The sequence below is a fragment of the Hippocampus zosterae genome, chromosome 15 (genome assembly GCF_025434085.1).
Source record: "Hippocampus zosterae strain Florida chromosome 15, ASM2543408v3, whole genome shotgun sequence".
NCBI lineage: Eukaryota > Metazoa > Chordata > Actinopteri > Syngnathiformes > Syngnathidae > Hippocampus > Hippocampus zosterae.
In genome coordinates this window covers 9,175,432-9,200,043 of record NC_067465.1, presented here as the reverse complement: position 1 = coordinate 9,200,043, position 24,612 = coordinate 9,175,432, and the positions used below count along the sequence as shown (strand labels likewise).

The 24,612-nt window shown below is 43.6% G+C and overlaps 1 protein-coding gene and 8 non-coding genes across 10 annotated transcripts in view; all 9 read right to left on the bottom strand.

The window, feature by feature from the left end:
* Positions 1 to 1,433: 1,433 nt before the first annotated feature.
* Positions 1,434 to 1,525, bottom strand: trnar-ucu (transfer RNA arginine (anticodon UCU)). Its single transcript is given in 2 exon segments — positions 1,434 to 1,469; positions 1,489 to 1,525. It is a non-coding gene; the product is annotated as a tRNA-Arg (tRNA).
* Positions 1,526 to 1,624: 99 nt separating this feature from the next.
* On the bottom strand, positions 1,625 to 1,716 carry trnar-ucu (transfer RNA arginine (anticodon UCU)). The gene is given in 2 exon segments: positions 1,625 to 1,660; positions 1,680 to 1,716. It is a non-coding gene; the product is annotated as a tRNA-Arg (tRNA).
* A 99-nt stretch (positions 1,717 to 1,815) lies between these two features.
* On the bottom strand, positions 1,816 to 1,907 carry trnar-ucu (transfer RNA arginine (anticodon UCU)). The gene is given in 2 exon segments: positions 1,816 to 1,851; positions 1,871 to 1,907. It is a non-coding gene; the product is annotated as a tRNA-Arg (tRNA).
* Positions 1,908 to 2,006: 99 nt separating this feature from the next.
* On the bottom strand, positions 2,007 to 2,098 carry trnar-ucu (transfer RNA arginine (anticodon UCU)). Its single transcript is given in 2 exon segments — positions 2,007 to 2,042; positions 2,062 to 2,098. It is a non-coding gene; the product is annotated as a tRNA-Arg (tRNA).
* A 1,282-nt stretch (positions 2,099 to 3,380) lies between these two features.
* Positions 3,381 to 3,472, bottom strand: trnar-ucu (transfer RNA arginine (anticodon UCU)). The gene is given in 2 exon segments: positions 3,381 to 3,416; positions 3,436 to 3,472. It is a non-coding gene; the product is annotated as a tRNA-Arg (tRNA).
* Positions 3,473 to 3,571: 99 nt separating this feature from the next.
* trnar-ucu (transfer RNA arginine (anticodon UCU)) lies at positions 3,572 to 3,663 on the bottom strand. Its single transcript is given in 2 exon segments — positions 3,572 to 3,607; positions 3,627 to 3,663. It is a non-coding gene; the product is annotated as a tRNA-Arg (tRNA).
* Positions 3,664 to 3,762: 99 nt separating this feature from the next.
* On the bottom strand, positions 3,763 to 3,854 carry trnar-ucu (transfer RNA arginine (anticodon UCU)). The gene is given in 2 exon segments: positions 3,763 to 3,798; positions 3,818 to 3,854. It is a non-coding gene; the product is annotated as a tRNA-Arg (tRNA).
* Positions 3,855 to 3,953: 99 nt separating this feature from the next.
* On the bottom strand, positions 3,954 to 4,045 carry trnar-ucu (transfer RNA arginine (anticodon UCU)). The gene is given in 2 exon segments: positions 3,954 to 3,989; positions 4,009 to 4,045. It is a non-coding gene; the product is annotated as a tRNA-Arg (tRNA).
* A 4,719-nt stretch (positions 4,046 to 8,764) lies between these two features.
* efr3a (EFR3 homolog A (S. cerevisiae)) overlaps positions 8,765 to 24,612 on the bottom strand; it is a 27,982-nt gene continuing 12,134 nt past the window's right edge. For both annotated transcript variants that reach the window (XM_052087526.1, XM_052087525.1), the window contains exons 5-23: positions 23,562 to 23,683; positions 22,882 to 23,031; positions 21,825 to 21,971; positions 18,913 to 18,991; positions 16,650 to 16,785; positions 15,337 to 15,504; positions 15,154 to 15,268; positions 14,614 to 14,665; positions 14,044 to 14,216; positions 13,669 to 13,744; positions 13,345 to 13,506; positions 12,618 to 12,749; positions 11,838 to 11,905; positions 11,599 to 11,726; positions 9,812 to 9,897; positions 9,436 to 9,484; positions 9,235 to 9,338; positions 9,084 to 9,133; positions 8,765 to 8,997 (exon numbers count right to left, since the gene is read on the bottom strand). In XM_052087526.1, coding sequence (XP_051943486.1) covers positions 8,892 to 8,997; positions 9,084 to 9,133; positions 9,235 to 9,338; positions 9,436 to 9,484; positions 9,812 to 9,897; positions 11,599 to 11,726; positions 11,838 to 11,905; positions 12,618 to 12,749; positions 13,345 to 13,506; positions 13,669 to 13,744; positions 14,044 to 14,216; positions 14,614 to 14,665; positions 15,154 to 15,268; positions 15,337 to 15,504; positions 16,650 to 16,785; positions 18,913 to 18,991; positions 21,825 to 21,971; positions 22,882 to 23,031; positions 23,562 to 23,683 — 2,103 coding nt within the window. In that variant the 3' untranslated portion in view covers positions 8,765 to 8,891. The remainder of the gene's footprint in view (positions 8,998 to 9,083; positions 9,134 to 9,234; positions 9,339 to 9,435; positions 9,485 to 9,811; positions 9,898 to 11,598; positions 11,727 to 11,837; positions 11,906 to 12,617; positions 12,750 to 13,344; positions 13,507 to 13,668; positions 13,745 to 14,043; positions 14,217 to 14,613; positions 14,666 to 15,153; positions 15,269 to 15,336; positions 15,505 to 16,649; positions 16,786 to 18,912; positions 18,992 to 21,824; positions 21,972 to 22,881; positions 23,032 to 23,561; positions 23,684 to 24,612) is intronic.

The window sequence follows — 24,612 nt, the reverse complement described above, 5'->3', positions numbered from 1 at the left end:
TTTGGCCGAAAAAAACCCCGACCATGTATTGTAAGGCATTTTGGCCGAAAAAAATGAGCATGTATAGTAAGGCGCTTTGGGTTGAAAAAAACGACCATGTATAGTAAGGCGTTTTGGGCCGAAAAAAAACACCATGTATAGTAAGGCATTTTGGGCCGAAAAAAACGACCATAAGGCGTTTTTGGCCGAAAAAAACCCCGACCATGTATAGTAAGGCATTTTGGCCGAAAAAAATGAGCATGTATAGTAAGGCGCTTTGGGTTGAAAAAAACGACCATGTATAGTAAGGCGTTTTGGGCCGAAAAAAAACACCATGTTTAGTAAGGCATTTTGGGCCGAAAAAAACGACCATGTATAGTAAGGCGTTTTTGGCCGAAAAAAACCCAGACCATGTATAGTAAGGCATTTTGGCCGAAAAAAATGAGCATGTATAGTAAGGCGCTTTGGGTTGAAAAAAAACGACCATGTATAGTAAGGCGTTTTGGGCCGAAAAAAAACACCATGTATAGTAAGGCATTTGGGCCGAAAAAAACGACCATAAGGCGTTTTTGGCCGAAAAAAACCCCGACCATGTATAGTAAGGCATTTTGGCCGAAAAAAATTAGCATGTACAGTAAGGCGCTTTGGGTTGAAAAAAACGACCATGTATAGTAAGGCGTTTTGGGCCGAAAAAAACCCACCATGTATAGTAAGGCATTTTGGGCCGAAAAAAACGACCATAAGGCGTTTTTAGCCGAAAAAAACCCCGACCATGTATAGTAAGGCATTTTGGCCGAAAAAATGAGCATGTATAGTAAGGCGCTTTGGGCTGAAAAAAAGGACCATGTATAGTAAGGCGTTTTGGGCCGAAAAAAAAAGGACCATGTATAGTAAGGCATTTTGGGCTGAAAAAAACGACCATGTATAGTAAGGCATTTTTGGCCGAAAAAAACGTTCATGTATTGTAAGGCATTTTTGGTCAGAAAAAAACGACCATGTATAGTAAGGCGTTTTGGGCCGAAAAAAAAACACCATGTTTAGTAAGGCATTTTGGGCCGAAAAAAACGACCATGTATAGTAAGGCGTTTTTGGCCGAAAAAAACCCAGACCATGTATAGTAAGGCATTTTGGCCGAAAAAAATGAGCATGTATAGTAAGGCGCTTTGGGTTGAAAAAAACGACCATGTATAGTAAGGCGTTTTGGGCCGAAAAAAACCACCATGTATTGTAAGGCATTTTGGGCCGAAAAAAACGACTATGTATAGTAAGGCATTTTGGGCTGAAAAAACCCACCATGTATATAGTAAGGTGTTTTGCGCTCAAGTCTAACACACTATTCATTGCGCCACAGAGCCTGATGACATGCTACTAGAGATTTTACCATGCCACAACGTAAAATACCAAGATTGCAGTTGAAAAAGGTTACATGCAAGAAGTACAAATCATGGTGAAATCGACTCTGGTGGGACTCGAACCCACAACCTTTGAATTGCCTCTTTCTCAGCAACCTAGAAGTCCAACGCGCTATCCATTGCGCCACAGAGCCAGATGATATCCTACTAGAAATTTTACCATGCCACAACTTAAAATACCAAGATTGCAGTTGAAAAAGGTTACATGCAAAAAGTACAAATTATGGTGAAATCGACTCTGGTGGGACTCGAACCCACAACCTTTGAATTGCCACTTTCTCAGCAACCTAGAAGTCCAACGCGCTATCCATTGCACCACAGAGCCTGATGAAATGCTACTAAAATGTTACCATGCCACAACTTAAAATACCAAGATTGCAGTTGGAAAAAGGTTACATGCAAGAAGTACAAATCATGGTGAAATTGACTCTGGAGGGACTCGAACCCACAACCTTTGAATTGCCTCTTTCTTAGCAACCTAGAAGTCCAACGCACTATCCATTGCGCCACAGAGCCAGATGATATCCTACTAGAAATTTTACCATGCCAGAACTTAAAATACCAAGATTGCAGTTGAAAAAGGTTACATACAAAAAGTACAAATCATGGTGAAATCAACTCTGGTGGGACTCGAACCCACAAACTTTGAATTGCCTCTTTCTCAGCAACCTAGAAGTCCAACGCGCTATCCATTGCGCCACAGAGTCTGATGAAGTGCTACTAAAATGTTACCATTCCACAACTTAAAATACCAAGATTGCAGTTGGAAAAAGGTTACATGCAAGAAGTACAAATCATCGTGAAATCGACTCTGGTGGGACTCGAACCCACACGACCATGTATAGTAAGGTGTTTTTTGGCCGAAAAAAAGGACCATGAAAGGTAAGGCGTTTTGGGCCGAAAAAAACGACCATGTATAGTAAGGCATTTTGATTCGAAAAAAACGACCATGTATTGTAAGGCGTTTTTGGCCGAAAAAAAACGACCATGTAAGGCGTTTTTGGCCGAAAAAAACGACCATGAAAAGTAAGGCATTTTGGGCCGAAAAAAAACACCATGTATAGTAAGGCATTTTGGGCCGAAAAAAATGACCATAAGGCGTTTTTGGCCGAAAAAAACCCCGACCATGTATAGTAAGGCATTTTGGCCGAAAAAAATTAGCATGTACAGTAAGGCGCTTTGGGTTGAAAAAAACGACCATGTATAGTAAGGCGTTTTGGGCCGAAAAAAACCCACCATGTATAGTAAGGCATTTTGGGCCGAAAAAAACGACCATAAGGCGTTTTTAGCCGAAAAAAACCCCGACCATGTATAGTAAGGCATTTTGGCCGAAAAAATGAGCATGTATAGTAAGGCGCTTTGGGCTGAAAAAAAGGACCATGTATAGTAAGGCGTTTTGGGCCGAAAAAAAAAGGACCATGTATAGTAAGGCATTTTGGGCTGAAAAAAACGACCATGTATAGTAAGGCATTTTTGGCCGAAAAAAACGTTCATGTATTGTAAGGCATTTTTGGTCAGAAAAAAACGACCATGTATAGTAAGGCGTTTTGGGCCGAAAAAAAAACACCATGTTTAGTAAGGCATTTTGGGCCGAAAAAAACGACCATGTATAGTAAGGCGTTTTTGGCCGAAAAAAACCCAGACCATGTATAGTAAGGCATTTTGGCCGAAAAAAATGAGCATGTATAGTAAGGCGCTTTGGGTTGAAAAAAACGACCATGTATAGTAAGGCGTTTTGGGCCGAAAAAAAACACCATGTATTGTAAGGCATTTTGGGCCGAAAAAAACGACTATGTATAGTAAGGCATTTTGGGCTGAAAAAACCCACCATGTATATAGTAAGGTGTTTTGCGCTCAAGTCTAACACACTATTCATTGCGCCACAGAGCCTGATGACATGCTACTAGAGATTTTACCATGCCACAACGTAAAATACCAAGATTGCAGTTGAAAAAGGTTACATGCAAGAAGTACAAATCATGGTGAAATCGACTCTGGTGGGACTCGAACCCACAATCTTTGAATTGCCTCTTTCTCAGCAACCTAGAAGTCCAACGCGCTATCCATTGCGCCACAGAGCCAGATGATATCCTACTAGAAATTTTACCATGCCACAACTTAAAATACCAAGATTGCAGTTGAAAAAGGTTACATGCAAAAAGTACAAATTATGGTGAAATCGACTCTGGTGGGACTCGAACCCACAACCTTTGAATTGCCACTTTCTCAGCAACCTAGAAGTCCAACGCGCTATCCATTGCACCACAGAGCCTGATGAAATGCTACTAAAATGTTACCATGCCACAACTTAAAATACCAAGATTGCAGTTGGAAAAAGGTTACATGCAAGAAGTACAAATCATGGTGAAATTGACTCTGGAGGGACTCGAACCCACAACCTTTGAATTGCCTCTTTCTCAGCAACCTAGAAGTCCAACGCGCTATCCATTGCGCCACAGAGCCAGATGATATCCTACTAGAAATTTTACCATGCCAGAACTTAAAATACCAAGATTGCAGTTGAAAAAGGTTACATACAAAAAGTACAAATCATGGTGAAATCGACTCTGGTGGGACTCGAACCCACAACCTTTGAATTGCCTCTTTCTCAGCAACCTAGAAGTCCAACGCACTATCCATTGCGCCACAGAGTCTGATGAAGTGCTACTAAAATGTTACCATTCCACAACTTAAAATACCAAGATTGCAGTTGGAAAAAGGTTACATGCAAGAAGTACAAATCATCGTGAAATCGACTCTGGTGGGACTCGAACCCACACGACCATGTATAGTAAGGCGTTTTTTGGCCGAAAAAAAGGACCATGAAAGGTAAGGCGTTTTGGGCCGAAAAAAACGACCATGTATAGTAAGGCATTTTGGGTCGAAAAAAACGACCATGTATTGTAAGGCGTTTTTGGCCAAAAAAAAACGACCATGTAAGGCGTTTTTGGCCGAAAAAAACGACCATGAAAAGTAAGGCATTTTGGGCCGAAAAAAACGACCATGAAAAGTAAGGCATTTTGGGCCGAAAAAAACGACCATGTATAGAAAGGCGTTTTTTGGCCGAAAAAAGGACCATGAAAAGTAAGGCGTTTTGGGTCGAAAAAAATGACCAGTATAGTAAGGTGTTTTTCGCAGAAAAAAAAAAACGACCATGTATTGTAAAGCGTTTTGGGCTGAAAAAAAACGACCATGTATAGTAAGGCATTTTTGGCCGAAAAAAACGGTCATGTATTGTAAAGCGTTTTGGGCTGAAAAAACCGACCATGTATAGTAAGGCATTTTGGGCCGAAAAAAACCACCATGTATATAGTAAGGCGTTTTGCGCTCAAGTCTAACACACTATTCATTGCGCCACAGAGCCTGATGACATGCTACTAGAGATTTTACCATGCCACAACTTAAAATACCAAGATTGCAGTTGAAAAAGTTCTTTTAATCTGAAATTTCCGACTCTTTTTCTGACTCCCCATTTCGGACTTGTCCTTTCTAACTTTTTCTTCATACCCGAAAAGACATCCTGCGTATTAAAATATGACAGGGAAGTTGCAGGTTGTGTCATTGGAGGTGTTAAAAGACACTTTTAGTTGACGGCGACAATAAAAGGCATGATGGAGGAGGTGTGTTTCCATGGGAACAGCCGGCGGCACGCCGCAGCATCCGGTAAAAATAGAACAAAACTCGTTCTTGCTCTTACAGTCATGACGCCGAGCGGATGTCTTTTCAAACATGTCTGTCATCTCTACACGCCTATCCGTTTCCTTCTGAAAATGACGATTCACGAAGGCGATCGTGTTTGTGTTCAGGTTGCGCGAGGACAGCACCGTGTGGTACCGCAAACACACCAACTAATTGTGTAGACGAGTCCAAAGAATCTCCTTCTCTGCTAGTAAGTTACAAACGGGCGATACGTGTATGCGGTATCAACTTTATTCTTATCCAATCACGTTTTCCAAAAACCTTGCGATGACGTCACGCTGCTGCGTGTGTGTGTGCGTGTTCATGTAGCAGTGAAGCAGACGTGTTTGATGAAGATGTGCGTACGGCCGTGAACGGAGACGATGCAACTCTTCATCATCATCATCGTCGTCATATGACTGATGATATCAATTTTTTAAAACAACTCTTCAGTTCTCCTTGTTCTTAAATAAGCATTTAAAAAAAAGCTCCGTTTCATCATGTGCTTTTTGGAACACACACACACATGCGCAATTCAGGATTACTCAGTTTTTTCCTCCAACATCCTACTTTTTGCAGTTTGGCATGATACGTGAGAGGATTTCATGATTTCCTCTCACACTCCAGTGAAACCATTTTTTTTTTTTTTTGCTCACACACTAGTGACATTCTTTAGCATTCACACGCTGCTTAAACAATCCCATGCATGTGAAACTCAGTCACACTTACTACTTAACATTCTGGAACAGGAAGAAGAGGAAGCGAACAACCGGGAGCAGACGACCCCCGTATTGTGGGTCGTCTGCTCACACCACACAAACTCAAAAAAATGGCTGTTTTTGATGACCGGTGTGCAAAAATGCCAACACTCAATGAGACTAAAGAAGACCTGGAGACTCGGGAGGACTTGATGGCGATTGGTGAAGAATTGGGGACTCACAAAGACCTGGCAGAGACTCTTGAGGACGTAAATCACCCTGGGAACCAGCGCCCGATGATAATGACTGAAAAGTATGATGCCACGAGGAGGAACAGGAAGGAGGAGGAGGACGAAGAGGAAGAAGCAAAGTGAAAGCCAACAAGTGACTTTTGTTCCGTTCTGAGTGAAATTGCCACTTGAATAAAACCAATGACTCGATTGTTGCTCCACTGAAGACGCCAAAGAAGATGCGCTTTGTCAAGCCAGAGTGTCATGTGAACTTTATTACCGGAACTTTGTGATGATTGAACAACAACAAAGCACAGAGTAAATTCCTTAAAGCGCAGACGCTCTATAGTCACATACACAAAAAATATATATATATATAATAATAATTTGTGTCTATGATTGTTCTACTTGATCAGAAAAAAAAATGTGACCAAAACGAGAACGTTTGAGTCAATAAGGCGGCTGTCGAACATCGCCGATGAATTGTGGTTAAAATCATCTGACATTTGGTATTCTTGAATCGGGGAAGTGCGGTCAGGTGCATGGCTGGTCAGGCGCCGACAGTCAGATTTACAATAAAAAAAATTTTGTTTTTTTAATCTTGCGCACATGCAGTACTTGTGAAACTCAGCGATTTAGAGAGAAGGTATCGCCCATCGCTATCGTCTTACTCATTCAATAGGCTAATCATTAGATCACTTTGTGGTGCGCATAAAAAAAAAAAAAAGTGATTCTAATAAGCCAGCGTGCGTACCACCACGTTTGAAAAAAGTTGGTTATTTTCAGACCTGATGTGTGAAGCAGATTTTTAAGTTTGGTCTCCAGCGCATGTTTGCATTTTTTCAGGGGGCCGTTGCATCAATAGGAAAGCGGCCGCCTCCATCGTTTCGACAGCTCGCTCATCAGTTTAATTAATCCGGTGTGGTGTGCCCATTTAGAACATTTGATGTTGATTACATGTGCGTGAGGGTGGGCTGCTTTGTCTGTTTTGTTACATTAAATGGATTCGTCAATAAGTTGTTGGCAGAAAACGAACACAATGACATCTTTCTTGAGCGGCACTATACGCTCCTCGCACACCGACGCAAACTCTGAAACCAGGCCTGACAGGGGGACTTTATTTGACACAGTGTGTGAAATACCTTTAACCCGTTGCTCCCAAGTTGCCTGCTGTTGAGCAGGAAATAAGCAAATCCAGCAATTTTTGATTCCAAAATAAAATCAATATGAAGCACAGAACGGAGAACCTACCATGAAAAAGATTTTATTGGTACATTCGTAGCGCAATCCGTCTCCTGACTGCACGTCCCTGACTTGAGCGGTTCAACTGATTCACAAAGCCGCCGCGTGGCGAAGTATCGGCTAGAAATCTGTGCACATAACATTTGCTGCTAGCAGACTAAGCTCAGCACATTTATCGGCAAATACAAACATAGTTATACATTCACTAAGTTACTTTTTAAGTCCACGCTGAAGCGACATTACGATGTTAGCGTACGTTCGGTACGACAACAGACTTCCTGTCTTCTGCAATCATATCGAGTGGGAACGGTGCAGGCCGTGATAGAAAAATAGATGATCTAGTGCTAAAATGACACATTCGCAAACTAAGACAATTGCTTAGAAAAATCAACTCCTATGTCGGTGCATTTTCGACTGCGCTTGATAAAATAAATTTGTGTGCATCATGCGTGCGGAGCGCCCTCGTCACCTTAAAAGCGACATTAACATTCATATAGAGGCCAGCTTTTATTCTGAAATCCTCGAGCTGAACCAGGAGTTAAACCAGGAGTGCCCAAGTCCGGTCCTCGAAAGCCCTTAGCTAGCCTATTTTTGATGTCTCGTTCTTCTATTTACTAAAACATGGTGAATAGAGACTCTCAAAGACGAGACTTGGGCACCCCGGGGTGAAACGATCAACGTCCCACTCGCGCGTTGCGCAGCGACAAAAATGAAAGTCAATCAATGTTTGTGAGATCACAACAACGGCAGAGACGGTTTCTTACGACGACAGCTTCACTGAAACTTCCGCAAACACGTTCTTCAAACCTGTTCTTTAAAGACCCTTGAAAGAGTTCAACAAAGCTTAGAAAACCTGTTCGGACTTGTTAGAACTTCTTTTAAAGTCTGAGGAAGAGCGTTAAGGTTGACTAAAGTTCACAAAACAAATGTTATCGTTGTGTAAAGTTCTTTTCGTTTCTTGAACGTTAATCCAAAACCGTGAAACGTCTTCCTTTTTAAAAAAAAATTCTGAAAACCGATATTAAAAGTTGTTCAAACTTTTCCATAGTTCTTATAGCAAACTTCTGTGATTTTGTTGCATCCTTCGGGTTCTGAAATTTCTTTCAAGTTCATTAAATCCCAAACTTTTTGAGTGCTCTTTCAAGGTTCTTAACACTTGTTCAAAAATAATCAGCGCTTCCGAAACTTCTTCCAAGTTTCTTTCAAGTTCCTCCAGACATTTTTTTTCCCTCTGCTTGTGCCACGTGTGAATCAAAGGCGCAAAACAGCAAAGTGTTTTGCTTTCTTTTGGTAGCTGCCACTGAACACTTTCATACCGAGTGCCAAGCTAGTGATCAGCACACATGATAAATGCCCCAACTTTGGAACTCGACGCTTTTAAGCCGAACGCAGAGTTGCGAGCGGGCATATCAAGTCGAAGCGCAGCCCGAGATGGTGACAGGATGTGATTGCTGATGATTATTTCGATATGTTGTGATATTAGTGACAAATGAACATTTTGGCTCACAAAATCAACAATGAGGTGTTTTTTTTTTAAAATCAAGTTTTACTGCCGCCTAGTGACTCGCCTAGTGGCAAAAGCCTTTTTCGTGCATTTCCAAGATCATGACGAGGATTTGGCGAGTGTACGCATGATGTGTGTGGACACGCACTCAGTAGACGCACAGGTCGGGGAACTTCATCTCGTAGATTGGTACCGACTGGTGCTGGGCGTGACCCGAAGACACCGACACCACGCCAGATGGACTCGGTGGTGGTCTTGGGGGGCGGAGGGGGAATGGGCATTTCATGGGATTAGCTCATTGCGATGCTAGCGTGGAGTGTTTATGTCATTTGGTACTCACCTGATGGTGAGTTCGAAGATGTGCGCCAGACGCTCATGTAGCATGTTGGCCTAGACGGACACACACACACACACACACACATACGCAGATTAGGTGAGCGAAGACATGAGTATTGAATCGATAGTCAACAGTTTCTGCTCAATGCGAGTACCTTGGACTCGCAGTGCGCCGCAATCTCCTCAAAAGGACCTTTCTGGAATTTCTCCATCACCTGACGGCGACGCTCACGCTCTTGATCCTCCAGGACGCTCGTGTCTGACCGGCACCCAATGGCAATGAGCTGTTTTCAGTCTGTATACATTTGTTTTTTTTTTTTTTACGTATTCATTTTTGGAATCTGTTCGTGTCTTACCAATGGCTTTCTTCAGGGTCTCAAAGGTGATTTCCTCGGCAAGCTGCGACTGAACACACACACAAAGTTTTATTCCACAATAATCACGTTAACGGAATGTGGACAGCACAGTGGACTAAAGTCTACTTTATTTAGGGAGCAGACACACATGACTGTGAGTACAGTCCAAAGTACAGAACTTACATGTCGGGTCAATTGTATCTCAAGGCACCACTAACACGATCATAAAATAGCCAAAAGTAGAAATTAATGTGACAGGCTAACATAATCTCTATACATCCTGACTATCACCCCCTGGTGGTAAAAAGTGGTCAGAGGGCAAAGCTAGCTGTTAGCATGCTAATTTGTGGCATTGGAGCATCTCTGGCATACCGACCTTGTCCGGCAGGCTGCTGGCCAGGATGTCCACCTGCAACGAGATGGTGTCCACGAAGCTCTTCCTCCTTGTCAGCCGCTCTTCATCTGCAAGACGGCACATGGTTAACGGCTCAGCGGGACCACAAGCGCTAATGGCTCGCATCTTGACACTGTGATTTTTCCCCCCCAATGCGGCGTGGCTGGAGCCCAGCAGTTGGCCCAAAACACAGTGCTCATTTGGACACGTTACGTAAAAACAGATACACGATGGGCATTTTTTGACCTAAGCCATGTGCAGCCCAGCCGCAATTATTCAGCCGATACGGTACAACTTTGCAGCGAGAGAGAGCTGGCAATTGACTCCACCAATAACCAGGGTCCATTCATCGATTAAAGGTGACTTTTGCGGGAAAAAGGAAAAAAACCCAAAACTGAAAACCCATTGCCCAGCCCTCGGTTGCATGCTAAACATCAAGAGGTTACGTTTTCACAAAAGCCATTTGTGAAAAACAAACACAATATTCTGAGAAGTCCACGAGCACTTCCTGGTGTCGCTACTTTTTGTGATAACGCTAGCACAAATGTTCATCAGCTAAAGGACATCCTCCAATTACAACATGAAAGAAACAGGAAGTCAAATACTCACCATGAGTCCATGTGAGCCGCGGCCGGGCACAAGCCATTGCGGCATTAGCGTTGTAAACAGGAAGTGACTCAACAACACTCCAAAGCACAGGTTCTCAAACTGGGGCCCCTGGGCGTCCATGAGCCGCATAAATTGTGCAAGAAATTATGTCGTGTAGGTCAAAAAGGGCTCAGCTAAATACTGTCCTTGTCGGCTGGAAACCTTGTATATCAATTTGCGTGTTTTAATTCTCCATGCAACAATGAGGATTGTAAGATGCTTTCAGCAAAGGCGCAAAAGTCTTTTAAAGGCAACTCACTGTCTTGCTACTGGAATAAAAACAACAATTCCAATTGTGCAAATATTTACTCATTTGTATGTTGGTAAAATGTTGACAAGTGTTTTTGTAGAAGACAGAGGCGTTGCAGTTCATAAATCAGTCAACGTAAGTGACTGATGTAAAATTAGGATTGTTAGGTGGTTCTTGACAGACTATCTCCTTGGAACCCAAAAGTTTGAGAACCCATGGTCTAAGGGTGAGGTGGGTGGTCTGTTGCTAAGGTTACTACAGTTGCTATCGTTACCTCTCGACTTCTGTTTGCACTTGTGCAGAATTTTTCCCACTGTGTAAAGCACTGACAGAAGAGGGGAAACATCCAAGTCACATGACACTTCTCAATCAGAAGCTTCCAGGAATTCGGGATCTCAACCACGAGTTTGAGCAGACATTCAGAAGTAAAATAACTAAACGGGTTTGTCATTAGAGCTTTGATTGGGCGAACTGGAGTGGAAAATGTGAGCAATTGGTCAACGGGAGAACTAAATTGCACTGCGAATGGAAGCAAAAGAGCGGAAGAAGGAAAAGGGTGATGGGGGGGGGAAAAGTGAAACTGAAAAAAAGGGTGCAAGTGATGGAAAAGAACACTAGCGTCTGTTTTAAGGCACAGCATCAGTCTCAGTCTATCAAGCAGACCCGTCATCGAAGTCACACGACGGCATTTGCAGATTTTGGAGCTCGGTGTAGACGCAAGGCAACCCGCATTATGAGGCGCCCGGGCCATTATGGAAAAAAAAAATTACGAATTTTATGCGAGTCTTACGGTGGTGAAAATATGGGAGGAACAGAGAAGAGGGAAGAAAAAAAATGGAAGCAGAAAAAGGTGAAAAGAGACAAGGTTTACCTGTGACCTGCGGCACGTACGGAACGTTGAGTCTGTCGGCGTTGTATCCGGCTCCCGTCAGACTGTCGGCCATGTCGGCGCTCTGGAAGAAGAGCGCCGCGTCGTCCCTGTCCAGACTGTCGGGAAGCCTGCACATGCCACATGAAGAAAGATTGACGTTATCACAACGGAGAGACAAGTTGAAGGAGGTGATGATGACGATGGAAGAAGTTTGAAAGACCAAGAAAAGTTTGACATACGAGCACTTGTCGCGGAAGACGTGCTCGGGGAGAAGGTAGGGAGCGTCCAGGTTGCGCAGCTCGATCACCTGAAAGTCGACAATGCAGAGTTGGGAACCGTTTACGACCGAGATAAATCCCTTTGTGGCGGACCAAGGAGTCGGGAATGATGAATTGAGCGGAAGAAATGCCTTCCTCAAATGCTACATGCACTCAAATGCTACATGCAAAAGGTGTTGAAACACTACTCAGGTGGAGGCTTAGGCATTGGTGGAGTTGGCTTAGACCAGGTGTCACCAACATTTTTGAGGGTGAGAGCAACTTCATGTGTACCGATTGTGTGAAGGGCTACCAAATTGATACACGTCTGAAATAACATATTTGTCCAAAATACCTTCAATAATATGAGGATGTGTTATTTTTAATACTTGATGATTTAAATTGTCAGACTTTGATCGTGTTTCGAAATGTCTCACAGTACTGCCAATGTTTGCATTTTTAAATCATAATTTCTACTAGCAAATCACAATGTCCAGGCACTGGCGGGCTACTCAAGTGGTCTTCACGGGCTACCTGGTGCCCGCGGGCACCATGTTGGTGACCACTGGCTTAGACAGAGGTTGATATGGGGTGAGGTGGTGTAGGTAGAGATACGTGTAGGGGTAAGCAGTGTTTGTAGTGTCGGTCAAGTTGGTGTTGGCATAGGTCGGCGTAGGGATGGGTATTGATCAATCAAGTCCAACTGTAGGCAGAGGTGTTGGTTGTGCTCAGTGCAGGCATAGGTGTCGTAGGCATGATGACCTTGCTGACGTGCTGGCAGAAGGTGGTGTTGGCGATCATCTGACTGAGGAAGTTGAGGTACGCCGCCACCAAGGCCAACACGCCGCAACGCAGCCACATGGACAAATTCTCCTCTGTCGACAGAGCCATGTCCTACACAGACACACACATGCACACACGTAAAAACACTTGAAACCTTAACCTTGAGATGAAAGCGGAATGCCTAGCTCGAAACCTCAATGTGAAACTCTAACCATGACTTCGATTCCTAATTGTGGCTTGCAATGCTGGATTGAAACTTGAATTTGAAGCCCGACCTGGAGCTTCCCTGGTAGTGTCAAACACTAATGCTGGTTTGAGAGCCACATTTCAAACCACAAACTGTGTTGAAAGCTTGATACCCCAATTCTAATTTGAATTGCAGCTTTTGCGTAAAACCCCAATTTGGAACCATAACCAAAGATCAAAATCTTAAACCCCCATCACTCACTTGAAATTGTCATTTGAAACAATTTTAATTTGAGACCATATTTTAAAACACTAACTCTAGTTTGACGCCCTAATTTGGAACCAAAACCCTCGTTTAAAACATTCATCATTGCTTGAGACCCCAACACTGTCTTGGAATCTGAACTCTTGCTTAAAAGCCTAATTTGAAACCCTATCATGAACCTGAAACCCCACGACGAAACCTTAACCCTAGTTTGAAAACCTTGTTGCAAACCCCAAACTCTTAAGTGGCGCAGACCTGCAGAGCGACAGAGAGGCGCACAAGCTCGACGACAACGTCCTCATTGGCCAGCTCGATGGTGAGGACGGCGAGTGTGGTGAAGAGCAGCTCGAAGTTCTTGTGCACATTGTCATCCTCCTTGCAGCCCAGGTAAATGTGGCGGTACAGCTGCTGGCCGTGCTGCCACACACAACCCCGCCAAAACTGAGCCACACGACTGGTTTCTGTACAACCGCATCCAAATACCGCACGTGCAGCCTAACTGCAATGTTGGTGGCGGGCGTTAATGAGTGATTTTTTTTTTTTCTGTGGCGATGGAGAGAACAGGCCATAATGACCAACCTTCTTCATGAAAGCCACATCCTGCTTGGAAATCTTCTCCCGCTTGATCTTCAGAGCTGCCACGTTGGGGATAATCCTTCGGCACACACAAAGTCGACATTAGCATTTGCATCCAGAAATTAGTAATTAGCACTGGACATTATTTAGTATTGAGCAACCAGCATTGTTTACTATCTAGCATTAAGTACGTTGCGATATTTAGCAGTACTTGTATTAGGCAATTTACATGTCGCATTATTTAGCAGCAAATATTCAGCATTATTTGGCATTGTGATAGCAGTAACCAGTACATAGCATTAGTTAGTGCTGAATATTTAACATTATTCAACAGCTTTGGCTTCGTGTTAATTAGCATTATCGTTGAGCAATTAGCACCTGATTCCTCGGAGTTTGGCACGGTTGTCGTGTCTGTCGATGATGTTGTGCAGGATCTCAAGCACCAGCTGACGCAGCTCGCTGTCCTCCATCAACGAGATGGAGAAGAGTGGGTCCAAGAAGGGGGATGGCAGAGCGCCCGACATCGACTTGGACTTGAAACCTGACGTCACCTGGAAGCACCAACCGGGAAGTGACGACACTCAAATCAAGACATGGAAGAGAACCTTAATTTTAGACTAGTGCCTTCTCTGGGAACTAGAAATTACTCTTGGGAACAAAACATTTCTTCTGACTAGACCCAAGTCTTGGGACTACAGCCCCTTCCCCTTGACCAGAAAATTCTCACTGGATGTTACGTTGAGTTCACTATGGATGAAGAGCTTAGTTTAGGACAAGAATGTTCTCTCAAAACTAGAGCATTTGGGGATTAGACTAGTCTCTTGGGATTGGTGCTGACACACTCTGGTCAGAAACCTTCTATCAGGACTAGCCCTTCACTTGGGAGAAGAAAGGAATGTTGGGATAAGGTGTAAGTTCAAAGAGTAAGTCCATGTTGTGAGGACTGACCATGATGAGGGAGCTGAGCAGCATGGTCTGGATCCGCTTGGTCCCCTGATGCCTGAAACCGTCAGCCCCGCAGGTCCCGGAAGTTGAGAGGCAAACCGAACACAACAACATCGTTAGCAGCTGTTGTCTCAAAAGACAAGCATCAGCGTTTTTGATGGGGGTGGGGCTATTGTGGGAAAGGGATGGTTGGGGGTGGGGGGGGGGTCTAATCTTGTCGCAGAAGGAGGAGGATTTGTTTGCTCGATAAGCTTCCTTCCTTTTGGCCAGGATGCCGATACAGCAAGATGTCCGTGAAGACAAGCCAGAACACCAATAACAGAGCGTGCACGTGACGATGGAGCACATGCAAGTGTGTGAATACTTGTCATGTATTAGTTATTATTATTTATTTTTTAAGTATGGGGATTGTATTTATTTCGAATTTTGAGGGAAAAAAAATTAATAGTTTCCATTTTGGTTGTTAGGTGACGTACAGTATGCATTGTAGAAAAGTAGGGGGAGCAGCTGGGCTGGCGGAGCGTTGGCTTGCTTGCAACTCACCCGATCTTGACAGTGTCCAGCGTGTGGCACGGCGTCCCGTAGACGGGCACCTTGCCCATGATGAACATCATAACCTCGGCCCTCTGGTAGTCGGGTAGGTTTCCGCCGAAGAATCCTGCCAAGGAGCAAGAAAGGTGTGTCAGCTTAGAGCGTGGGGAGACGGGAAGACGGCCAAATGCGTACCAATGGTCTGAATGATGGCATTCTGCACGATGCGCTCATCACTCTCCTTGCCGCGGCCCGACGAGGCGCTGCTGGCCGAGTTCCTGCGGGAGCTCTCGCCCAGCTCTAGGTCCACGCTCATGCGCAAATGCTTGAGCAGCGTGTTAAACACTTCCAGCACCGTGGGACCTAAAAACCGCCACAAAGTGGCAAATGAGATGCATGATAAGATGACACGGGCGGCAATGTCCGACTCACGGTCATCACGCTGACAAAGAAGCTCAGGCTATGACGGCACGCCTCCGAGCTACGCTAGTACACGCTAGCATATGCTACATCAGGGCCGGGCAAAATGTTTGTGCTTTGGGGCCATATTTCAGTTTAAAAATGGACAATGTAGGAAAGCCAAAGCAAAAAGAAAAAAAAACTCTAATTATGCATGAAGTTTGTTAAAATAAAATACATTGTGCGCATTTATTATCAATGATTCAACTTAATTTCTCAAGTTAAAAAACCCCAAACAAATTCAGAGGGAAATGTGTTTATTTTACTACCATTGTTTTGCTTTCCATTAATCCATGAAGCAATAGATGGATGAAAATAAAAGAAGTGATTATCTATTTATGAAGACATTTGGGGGAAAAAAATAGTCTAAGCGTAGGCGAAGATGCAAATTTGCCCAGCCCTGCTCGACAACACGCTGCTCTACATCCTGATGATGACGTTTGATGGCGTTACCGAGCCACAAGTTGGGAGGTGTGGCGTACTCCCTATCCGGCAGGTCGCCTGCTTTGCCCTCTTGGATGCTTCCTGGCCAGCAGACATTTTGTTTGTTTTCCCAACACGCAGGCGGTGGAACACACACACAAACACACACGAAACCAGGAGTGTGTTGGTCAGCATGAACCGGGTTGCACGCTGAATAGCGACTTGACCAATTTGTAGGCACTGTTGGAAAGTTGTGTGATGTGGCGGGGGTTATCTCCTATTTAGTGCCCTCACTGTATCCCACGATGCGACTGGAAAAGTAGCAATACTCGAAAAATACTTTTGGCCAATTGAAACCAATTTCAACTACATTGGACCACAAGGAATAGTAATCAGGCTGGCTCGCAAATCGCAAAAGTCAACGTATAATTGACGCCCATTACAAAGAGAATGAAAAACATGCTGCTTCAAGCCCAATCAACCCAAATCACTGCAAAGAAATTTTCAGTGGACTCTCTCGTATTTATCAGGATCCACTCGATAAAATTGTCTAGATTAGTGATTAAGGGCAGACGGCCGCGTTTTCCCGTGAAACATTATGAAACAAATGGTGCGGCAAGACTCACCCACAGAGCCTTTGGCGGCGATGGCTACCGTCTCCAGCAGCACTTGTACGATGCCGGCGCGCACCCTGGGGGTGCTCTTGTTATGGGTGTCCAAGTGGCCCAGGACCTGCTGGATGACGTGGTGAGAGTGCTGTGCCTGCGGCACCGCCAGGAGAAGAATGCATTCATTTTTGTGGAAGTGATTTCTGTTAAACGTTCATAGTTGCTAATAATGCGTTTTCTCATTGTTAGTTTGTATTTCCTCACAGTGTACTGGTAATTGCTGTGCATTTGCGGTACCCCAAGTTGGTGTTTGATTTCATGAGGACCCCGTTAATTTCTTTGTCTGACAAATTGTTGAGCTCTTTGTGAGCTTGTCACACCTTGACGTAGAGCGGTGCCATATAATGGTAGATATCTCTTTCTCCTTTCTTCTTTCTACATACATTCTTGCTGCTGGAGGCTGTAAATTTCCCCAGTGTGGGACAAATGAAGGATATCTTATCTTATCTTATATCGTACATACCATCTGTCATGCAATATAATCCTTTTTCGTTTAAATTGTTTGATTTACTTAGCCTGATAAATACTTGTTTGGACTGCTGAATATTCTTATTTGTTTTAGAGGCCAGTAACTGAAATGCATTGATGATGACAACATTTTCTGTATATTTTCATCATCCATCTATCCATCCATCCATCGGGGACAGCGATTGTTTTTTCATGGACATATTCACTTTTATATATTTGCCTACTAATTATGTATATGTATGTGAAGATATCTGGTGGTGGTTTTTGTTGCAGTTTCACACAAACCAGTCAGTAAGTGTGCTCTACGGACAGGTAGTGAGATGTCCCTGTGGAGGTGGTGGGGGGCCCAAAAAAGTCCGGGAATTGTGGCTTCCAGATGGTCCATCTGCCTCAGAGGGCAAGCCGGGAGACATATTTTAAAGCGTGGAGGGAAAAACATATCTCGAAGGGCCCTGTCACTTGGGGAATTTTTATGGAGCCACTCGACGCCCCTATATTCTGGCAACTACCAATCAGAGAAAAGCTGTTTTTTGATTATTTATGAGAAAGCCGACTGACTTGTCTTCCATGCCAGGCATTTAAAAACGATTTAAGTACCGGTAGCTTGAAGAATGTCTGTAAACATTTGCGTACCAAATTATATTGAAAACCTGAAATGTTGAAAATCAAATGAAATAGTGGCATGGGATATTCAATCTTTTAGTCATTTATTTGTGTGGCCTATATAAAATATGCAATTCATAAACAAAGGGAGAAAATATGAAAATATCACAGTCATTCATTTAATAGAATTTAAAAAATCCTTATTGGGAAATCAAATTTTGTCCATAGTGGCACATCTCTACTTTGATATTCGCTAACGATGTCATAAACAAATCCAGAGAGCAGCAAATATTTTCATGAGTCTATTTGCAAAACCACTGACACCTTTTATAAATTGAAGTGTTTGTCTCTAATGTGTCTCTAAACTGATTAAGCCTCAAGTAATTAACTCAACAATCAAATTGTCATCATAAAAGGAAGGCATGAGGCCGTGATATCATTTCTGCAAGAAGATTCTCCTGAGGGGTTTTTTTTTTATTTGTGCATTGCGCAGTTTGTGCCTTTGCACGCTTTCTTGTCTTCATATGAATTAGAATGTAGTAACAGCAAAATCTAATTTGTAATGAATAAATAATTCATAATGTATTTGGGGGGTAATACTGCTTTAAAGTCCACTATTGCAAGTGTGATTTCATTAGTGTGTGTGTGTGTGTGTGTGTATGTATGGGTTTGTTGACGGCAGGAGGCGTCAAAGCGGGGGTCTCGCACAGGGTGCCACTAAAACCACCTCCGATGAAATACGTTGTTGGGTATGTAAGTCAATAGGTACACTAAGAAAGCAAGCGGGGAGGCAGGTAAAACAGGTCAACAGATTAGATTGTTGACGAGATTAGCAAAATACAGTAGAGATAAAATAGAAAGGTACATTGTATTGGTTGGTAGGTAGGTGAGATATGGAGGCAAGTCGTTTAGATGTGTAGGTAAGCAGTATAGGTAGGTAGCTAGTTAGACTAGATATATAGGAACGTAGACCATACAGGTTGATTAGATGGGTAGGCAGGTAGGTCGAGGTAGTACACTGGTAGTTTAGACGGGTAGGAAGGAAGGTAGGGCAAAATGGAAATGCAAATTGCATTTTGGTGACAAAATTGGATGACTTTTGTTCAGGTGCGCATCGCATCATATGGGTGAGCTCAATGAAGACGCTGACCTGGATGGAGTACATGATGATCCTGAAGCAGGAAACGGCAAACTCGTTGGGTTCCCACAGGTGATGGTTGTCCAGGTGACTACAGATGCAAAAACGGAATGTCGTCAAGTCACGCGTGCTCACAGGAAGGCGATGCAAGGTCACTCTGCAACATATGGCGGCCGACAGACTGGCCCACCAACCCCCGTCCCCGGATGGCGACCGAATACACCCCGGAGGCTGGCGCATCTGCGAGCCACAGCTGCCACTCGACTTTCGATGAGGAAGGCGGCAACTGGCGGGACTCCTTTTACTCTCCGAGGTCTGCTGGTGTTATGTGGGCCTTTGGGGGTGAATTTACCTGTCAATCACATGGTCGTGCCGTACCCTGATTGTCATGATGAGCTAGGAATGCTAAATGAGGTTTACCTTTCCCCGGCCAAGCCTTGCCTTTGCCCTACCACTAACTGTAATTGTCTGTAGGTGCCACTAGGTGGCAGCAAAGCACTACTTATGTGAACATCAAGCTCCTCAAATCACCTCAACATAGTGCCTGGATAACGAGATACTCCAAGATGGCGCCAAACAGATGAGTGAGCTTTTCAGGTTGTAATAGAGAACAGGCTGAAAAAAACCCGCCCCAAAACAGCTGGGTTAGGCTCCAGCATGCCCCTCGCACCAAAACGTTAGTGAAGAGGTGGCATATTTGAAGCTTGTGCATGTATATTGAGAGAGTGAAAGCAAGATTGAGAGAGTGAAAGCAAGATGCCAAATCGGTGTCCCTGTGTGCATGTGTGTGAGTGACACGTTCATTTGAGACAATTCCAAAACTGCCAGTCTTCCTCTACTCTCTGACCTCACTCTCAGTCCATACACACTTTATCCAATCAAAGGCCTCCACTGAACAGACGCCACACCGACCACGCTGACCTCAACCTAGATTTTATTTTTGTGCGGGAGAAGGGGTCGGAGGTCTTCGAAGCAAATATCTTCGCTGCTCCTCAGCCGAAACTTCAGCCCCCAAGGGAGGTTAACTTAGCACCTCGAGATTCAGTAGATAAATCTATCTTGAGTAGACCCACAAAAAGATCTCAAGACTTGCCTGAAAAGACTTAGGAGGTCTGATGTTTTGGTTAGAACCTGCCACTTTAGGCTAATTTGAGCCATTTCTAGAGGACTTATTTTTTCCAGAGCATTGCGGCTAGTAGGATGAAATTTTGCACCCCAGTACTCTAAAGAAAAGTATCCTTTGTTTTTTGGGGAAAATTCAGCCCCTAAAGTAAAGCTTGTTTGACCAATTGGGTATGTGGGCATGTCTATTATGAGCAGCAACACAGAAATGTAAAAAAAAACATCCCTGAAACACTCTGACATTTTAGTTTGAAGTGGCCATTTTAAGATAATTTTAGGGGCCCCTCAAAGATGAATTTGCCTTAAACAGATATTGGAAAATTCAGCCCTGGAAGGCGGATCAACTTTGCAAAGTGACATTTGATCAGCATGAAATATCATGAGTGCCGGTAGATACACAAAAAAGTTTCAAGAAGACGAGAGGACATTTTTGGCTTGTTATGTCCACTTCTTGAAGTACTTTAAAGATTAACTTGTCCAAGAGAGATTTTGAGAATTCAGCCTCGTTGAGCAGTCTGACTTCCCAGCATGAAATTTGGGAGACACATCTCAGGAAGTCAGGCATTAAAAAAAATAATAATAATAATTAAAAACGCAGTCGTGACAGCCTGCCAACACTGGGTAAAAAACATGAACATGAAAAATAATCCACATGGACATCTTGACGGTCTGATGTTGTCAAGTATTACTTATAGCGCGTACAAAAGGCAGAGCATCCATTTTAAGAGAAAGACGAAGATCCTCAGTCAAGCTGCAGTCCAACGTGACGTCAATGTGAAGCCCCCCAAATCCTCCTCCTCATCCTCCTCCTTCCCCCCACGATGAACCCCGGTGCGACTATTTATAGCAACGATCCTCCCCCTGCGGGAGGAGATGACGCCCGGCCAGTGACACCACAAGAAAGAAATGAAAGAAAAGAGAGAAGCTGTGCAATCATTAAAAGATTTGGAGCCGCCAACAACCCCAAGGCCTCATTAGGTTGACCACTGGAGGAAACAAGACCCTCCCCAAAGACCAAACCACCACGTCAACTCGAGGGAGACTACAGAGTCGACCTTGAGATCTGCATGCGATTAACGTGTGATCATTAATAACGAGGCGAGGCGTTCACTTGATTGACTGAAAATGAATGAACAGGAAACTAATCACTCATTTGTTCTCACTTAACATGACACATAATACGACGCAAACTAATGGCTACAAAGGAAGTTACATATGCGTCTAGTTTATATGCACAGTTTATGTGTGTGTAGTTCAAGTGCGTGTGCCATTGATGCACCTGTATTTCATGTGTGTGTAGTTTGTGTCTGCCGTGCATGCGTGTGAGTAAACTGTGCATGTAATTTACCTCTGTGTGATTTGTGTATGTACTGTAGCTTGCTTGTGTACTGCTTACACATGTAGGTATGTCTCAAATGTGACCGCCACGAGTGTTACTTCTAATGACGGCAAAGCATGATGGGAATGCTGCTCTTCAACTGTGATCTCATTTTCAATCAACAACAACTGGCAAAATGGCCGCCACCAGAGATGGCCAAAAACAGGTGGATTTTACTGCTAAATAATATGCCACAAACGCAATATTAAAGAGAATGCCGTGTTTAGAATACTAGCAGTAGTAGTAGCTGCCTACATATTACTAAACTATTTTAGATTGGTGCAAGAAAAAGGGAAAAATTATACAACTTCATTAGAAGGTTGTGAGCTAAAGTGAGTCGGTCAGAGCCATGAAACTCAGCGGCTGGAAATGAAACCTAATCCGGACGTGGTGTGATGTTTAAGTGTGCGTAGTCGTTACTCACACGAGCACGGGTCTGACGGCATTGTTCATGTTTCCGTAGGCAGCGCGTCCCAACAGTTCTCTGAAGCAGCTCTCAGCCAGCGTGGACGGATTCTCTTCGCCGTCTTGACTGGACACGCACGGGGTGCTTGGATGCCCCGCCCCCACCCTGACACACACAACAAAAACATCAAACTTTAGTTGGACTGCAACTCACGACTATTTTATAAATTGATTATTCAAGGGTGTCCAAAATTTCATGGATAACATGTACCAATGTTATTGGTAATCAGGATAGGTGTACTTTGAGTTTAGCGTCAAGTCGTGAAAAGTATTTCACAAGGCTGTCCATGAAGCAAAAAGTGCGCATGATGTCATGAGGCTACAAGCATCTGCTCGGATAGTGCACCATTAAAGATGGCAGACAGTGGTGGTGCCGGGCCAATCCGAGCCGGATAATTGGACACCGTCGACATGTGGAGCGCTCTGGTAGGAACAGAACTCCGAGCGCAGAGAAATAATCACCCCTACCCTGGCAAAAGCTGCCAAAGGAGGAAGACAGAAAGAAAGGAAAATGTCTGTCCAGGTCTAAAAATAGATTTCTGTTGACATGGAATCTACTTCAGCAAGATGGCAACAACAAATTCACTAAAAACCATGCATCTAGACCTTAAATCAGCTTTCCCCATTTGAAATGACCGGAAAAGCCATTAATGTGGTCCAGACTTAACCATCAAAAACACAAAAATGGGTTTTCCAATGAGTGACAATAGCAGCACTCCACAAAATTGGACTTTATGAAAACATAAAGCAAAGGCATCATTTAATACAATTAAAATAAATTAAACAGTTGTTCAAGGCAGAGCATAAACAATGTACCATGGTGAGCACCGTTAGATCAGTGTTCATGCTTCTATCTAAAATTTGAGCTTGTAAGTCAAAGCAAAAAAATAAATAAAAGAAAAAAAGAAGAAAAAAAACATCCGACAAACGTCTTGCACCTTGAAAAACCCGTAAGTTGTGTCGCTCGTATCTGGAAACGCCGGTCTATTGTGTCTACACGAGAAACGTTGTGTTACCTGTCCATGTCGTCGGCGTCCTGCATGTTGAAGAGCATGGACGGGATGAGTTTGTCCATGTGCTGCGGCTCCCAGATGATGGCCTGCAGCTCGTCGTTGACCGTCTTTCGGACCACCCCTTGCAGACCCTTGATGCCAGCCACGCGGATCCTGATGCCATCATACAAAAAAAAACAAAACAATTGGGCGCAACATTATCTAGCACATGAAAAACATTATTTCATACACTCAGCTCTACAAACCTACATTTTTGCATTTGGGTCATCACAGATGATGCATATTTTGTCCATAAAAAAAGACATTGATACATCTGTCAACAAATTGATATTTACAGTCAATGTCTACACATTTACATGTTATCATCAACGCATGTATCAAACCGTCTTTTATTGGAGAGAAGCACACCGCAAAAATGTATACAGTACATATCTATATTTGATTTTAATATTTAAAGTCTGTATGTATACATCTCTCTCTCTTTCTGTATCCAACTATAATAGAGATTAAAATCTATAATCTAAATGTACATTAACTGTATTATCTATGCAGTATATCCCGAAACGACCAATGATTTCAGGAAGACCACTGAAGGCATCAGCCGATTTATGTACACAGCGGTGAAGCTAAGGTAACACAAGTGGTTGCTAAGCGAGCGGTCTCCTGCGAGCCAAGGTACCAACCTGGTCCTTGTGTCCGGGTCTTCGTGGGTGGAGTGGCACATGGCGCTGAACTGCGACACAAAAAAGTCGTAGCGGCGGTGGTAGGATGGAGTGTCCTCTTCGATGTTGGCAAACTTCACAAACTGGGTGCAGGGGGGGGAAATAAAAAATCATCATCAACAACTTAAAAATACCGCTAACATGACCAAAAGCACTACTCTTATCAACATAATGGGAATTAGCAATTATGAGAGGTCTCTAGTGGTTGGTAGTGGCTTTCAATATTTTAAGCTCTTGTCAGCGGTTATTAGCAGTCATTAGCAGTTTCTAGTGGTGGTTAGCTGTCAATGGTGGTCATGAAGTGTAGTTAGCACTCATTAGCTGTTAGTGAGCCCTCGTTGTCGTTAGCGGACTGTAGAGGTTGTTAGCTGTTATAAGTCATTAGTGGTGGTTAGCGACCATTAGCTGTTGCTGGCGGGCTCTCAAGGTTATTAGCATTTTTTTTTTCATGAACCGTCATTCCTGATTGTTTCCTTCAGCTGACATGAGCTATTGTTAGTATAAATATGAACACATATTTTTCTATATATAAGTTAGAAATCACTCATCGGGGCCCGAAGAGGAGCCGCGGGGAAGGCAATATTTAAATGGCTACTTTGGCTTTGTGCCTAATGAGCAGCTTTCAAGCCGCCGTCTTTTTCTTTTTCTTGCGCCGTGACGCATCACCAAGCCCACACACACTAGGGGCACACAAACACACGCGGACACACCGGCTACACAACAGATGTGGCAGCTTTGTGAGGAAAATGTCATTAACCCGAGAGTGAACCCCGAGGCGCCACCCTGCCTCCAAGCTGCCCACTCCTCCATCAGCCTTCAAATACCACCGACAAAAAAATTAAATAAAGACCGCTCGCCAAAGAAAAGACCACTCATAAATAAAATAAAAATCACACTGGTAAATAATGCAGCACAGCCTCTTGTTGAGATGAACTGCCCATAATGGAGCAGCCCCCAAAAAATAAATTAAAAATTGGAATGAGATTTTGGGCAGACGTCTGCCTCGCAGTCA